This window comes from Centruroides sculpturatus, unplaced genomic scaffold (assembly GCF_000671375.1).
Source record: "Centruroides sculpturatus isolate CEXI.00-Female unplaced genomic scaffold, Cexi_2.0 scaffold3084, whole genome shotgun sequence".
NCBI classification, from domain to species: domain Eukaryota; kingdom Metazoa; phylum Arthropoda; class Arachnida; order Scorpiones; family Buthidae; genus Centruroides; species Centruroides sculpturatus.
In genome coordinates this window covers 1-2,161 of record NW_019392512.1, presented here as the reverse complement: position 1 = coordinate 2,161, position 2,161 = coordinate 1, and the positions used below count along the sequence as shown (strand labels likewise).

Genomic DNA, 2,161 nt, shown 5'->3' with positions numbered 1-2,161 from the left:
AAGTATTGGAATCGTGTCAAATTTGATCGTCCCATTTTTTTGCAAATATACACGTTTTGAGACTTTTTGTCTATCGGTGAATATCTATGATAGAATGTTTTGTCGTTTTGTTCTAAGCTTTTGGTCGATCTGCATAAAATTTTTCATATTTACTCTCTAGAAACCTAAGGAAAATATAGACATAGACATGAATTATTTTCTGATTTGATCTCCTCCACCTTGATAAACATAACGAGTAGACTAAAATAACAAAACTTGTAATATAGTTTTCATTTTAACGTTTATCCTTTTTACTTTCTGACCAGGAAATGCTGAACATATCTGTTAGTTATTAATAAAAATAAATAATTACAAACTGTAATAAAACTATAAATTTTTAAAATATTCAAAACTTTAACTGAGATAGAATTTGTTTTTTTAATTTCTATAATGCTGCTATATTTTTGAATCAATTCCGATAAAAATTCTTTTTCATTCTTTTTCAAATGTGGTAAAATGCTTTCAGACACTTTCGACTTTTTGCGCCATTTTATCCACTACATCCATTTTATCCATTATTGAAACCAATCACTGTGTCTGTTAGATAGTAACAAATCAACAACTATCGACCTCAGACATATAACGAGTAAACAAACTTCGAATTCAGAAACTCTAGATTAGAGAATACGAAACTGAATAACTCTTCATACTACCTGGGTTGTTATATAACTCAAGTATATTAACTCTCGAAATAATTCGTGTTGGTGAATACTGGGTAAGGAAGTTAAAATATCTTATTATGTTTTGAAGGGAATCATTTAATCTTAGTAAAATCTCAATGTTATTACACACAGGCACTCTACAAGTAGCAATGAGTTGTAAATACAAGCAGCTGTGACTTGTACAGTACATTTGTGCTAATAAGCAACCTCTCTCTCTCCAGGTATTTCGAGATGAATCCTTTTTGAAAGTTGTCATATGCTGTATAAGTTGCATAATTTAAGTTACCTACTTTCTTCCAACAGCAGAAGAGATGATAGAAACATATTGTGTAAATTAAGGTAAGGCCAATGAGTTTTCAAAAAGGATTCGTCTCGACATACAATGGAAAACAGTATTTTTAAACATTCTATCTCACGATGAATCCTAAGCTACATAATTTTTAAAAATATTTTATTAGTAGCCAATATGTTTAGCAGTTTACTTGAATTCTTATCATGATATAATTTTGTATGGAAATGAAATTACGTGTTTGAAAATTATTCTTCAAAGTTACTTTCTGTAATAACAACCTATTCTAATGAATTATAAATCTTTCAGAAGTAAATAAAATAATCTTTTTATTATTATTAACTTTTCTGAAGTATCAGTCTAAATTGCAATAAAATGTATAATTTCTGGAATTGTGTTAATTATCTAATTCTTTTTTGTTCATAATGCAATGAGTTTGACAAACACTAGACTTTTCAGCACTTTCGTTCTTTAGTAGAAAGTATTATTTGACCAAATGATAGAAGTATTGTTTAAATCAATGAAAGGTTCAACGAGAAGGCGGCTTGAAAGCGAGCGTCATCTTTTCTCAAGCCTGAATTTAAACTAAGTTACCTATAGCCAATTTGCTTAGAAACAACTGCGATAATAGTAAAACACTATATTTTTCAAACATTTGAGTGATTTTGATAAAAAGATTACAAATCATAGAATACAGCTTTAAATCATGTCTTTATTTCTGAAACTTATTTAATATAACTTAAGTTTAAAAGCAATCTTCTTTCGAAACACAAGATCCATCTGATGCTCTATAATAGCCTTTTTTACAAAAACATCCTCTGACGCATTGATAGGTGCAAAATTTTGGTGGGTTATCGTAATTCTTACATGTTATAGGACATGCAGTTCCACAATTTTTAAATTCTTCATTTTCTCTGTTGCACTCTGTAAAATAAAAATGAAATGTTACTACGTAAAAGTACAAAATTTTACTCATATTTTCAGTTATGAAATATTCAGTATAGTTATGCAAAGGATTTAGAATAATTCATTTTAGGATAAGAAGATTTAGAATATTTTCTTAAAAACATACATATTTTAGAGTTCCGAATGTAAAAAATACTTCACTAATAAGTGGAAATATTTTAAATTAACCATACGCTTTTTAAGTGTATCTTATGGAAATAAAAAA

The 2,161-nt window shown here is 28.0% G+C and overlaps 1 protein-coding gene across 1 annotated transcript in view; it reads right to left on the bottom strand.

Moving 5' to 3' along the window:
• LOC111617618 (von Willebrand factor-like) overlaps positions 1 to 1,908 on the bottom strand; it is a gene marked incomplete at its 5' end in the record, with an annotated part of 8,558 nt that extends 6,650 nt beyond the window's left edge. The window contains one exon of the mRNA XM_023358890.1: positions 1,744 to 1,908. Within this exon, the coding sequence (XP_023214658.1) occupies positions 1,744 to 1,908 (165 nt within the window). The remainder of the gene's footprint in view (positions 1 to 1,743) is intronic.
• Between the last annotated feature and the right edge of the window lie 253 nt (positions 1,909 to 2,161).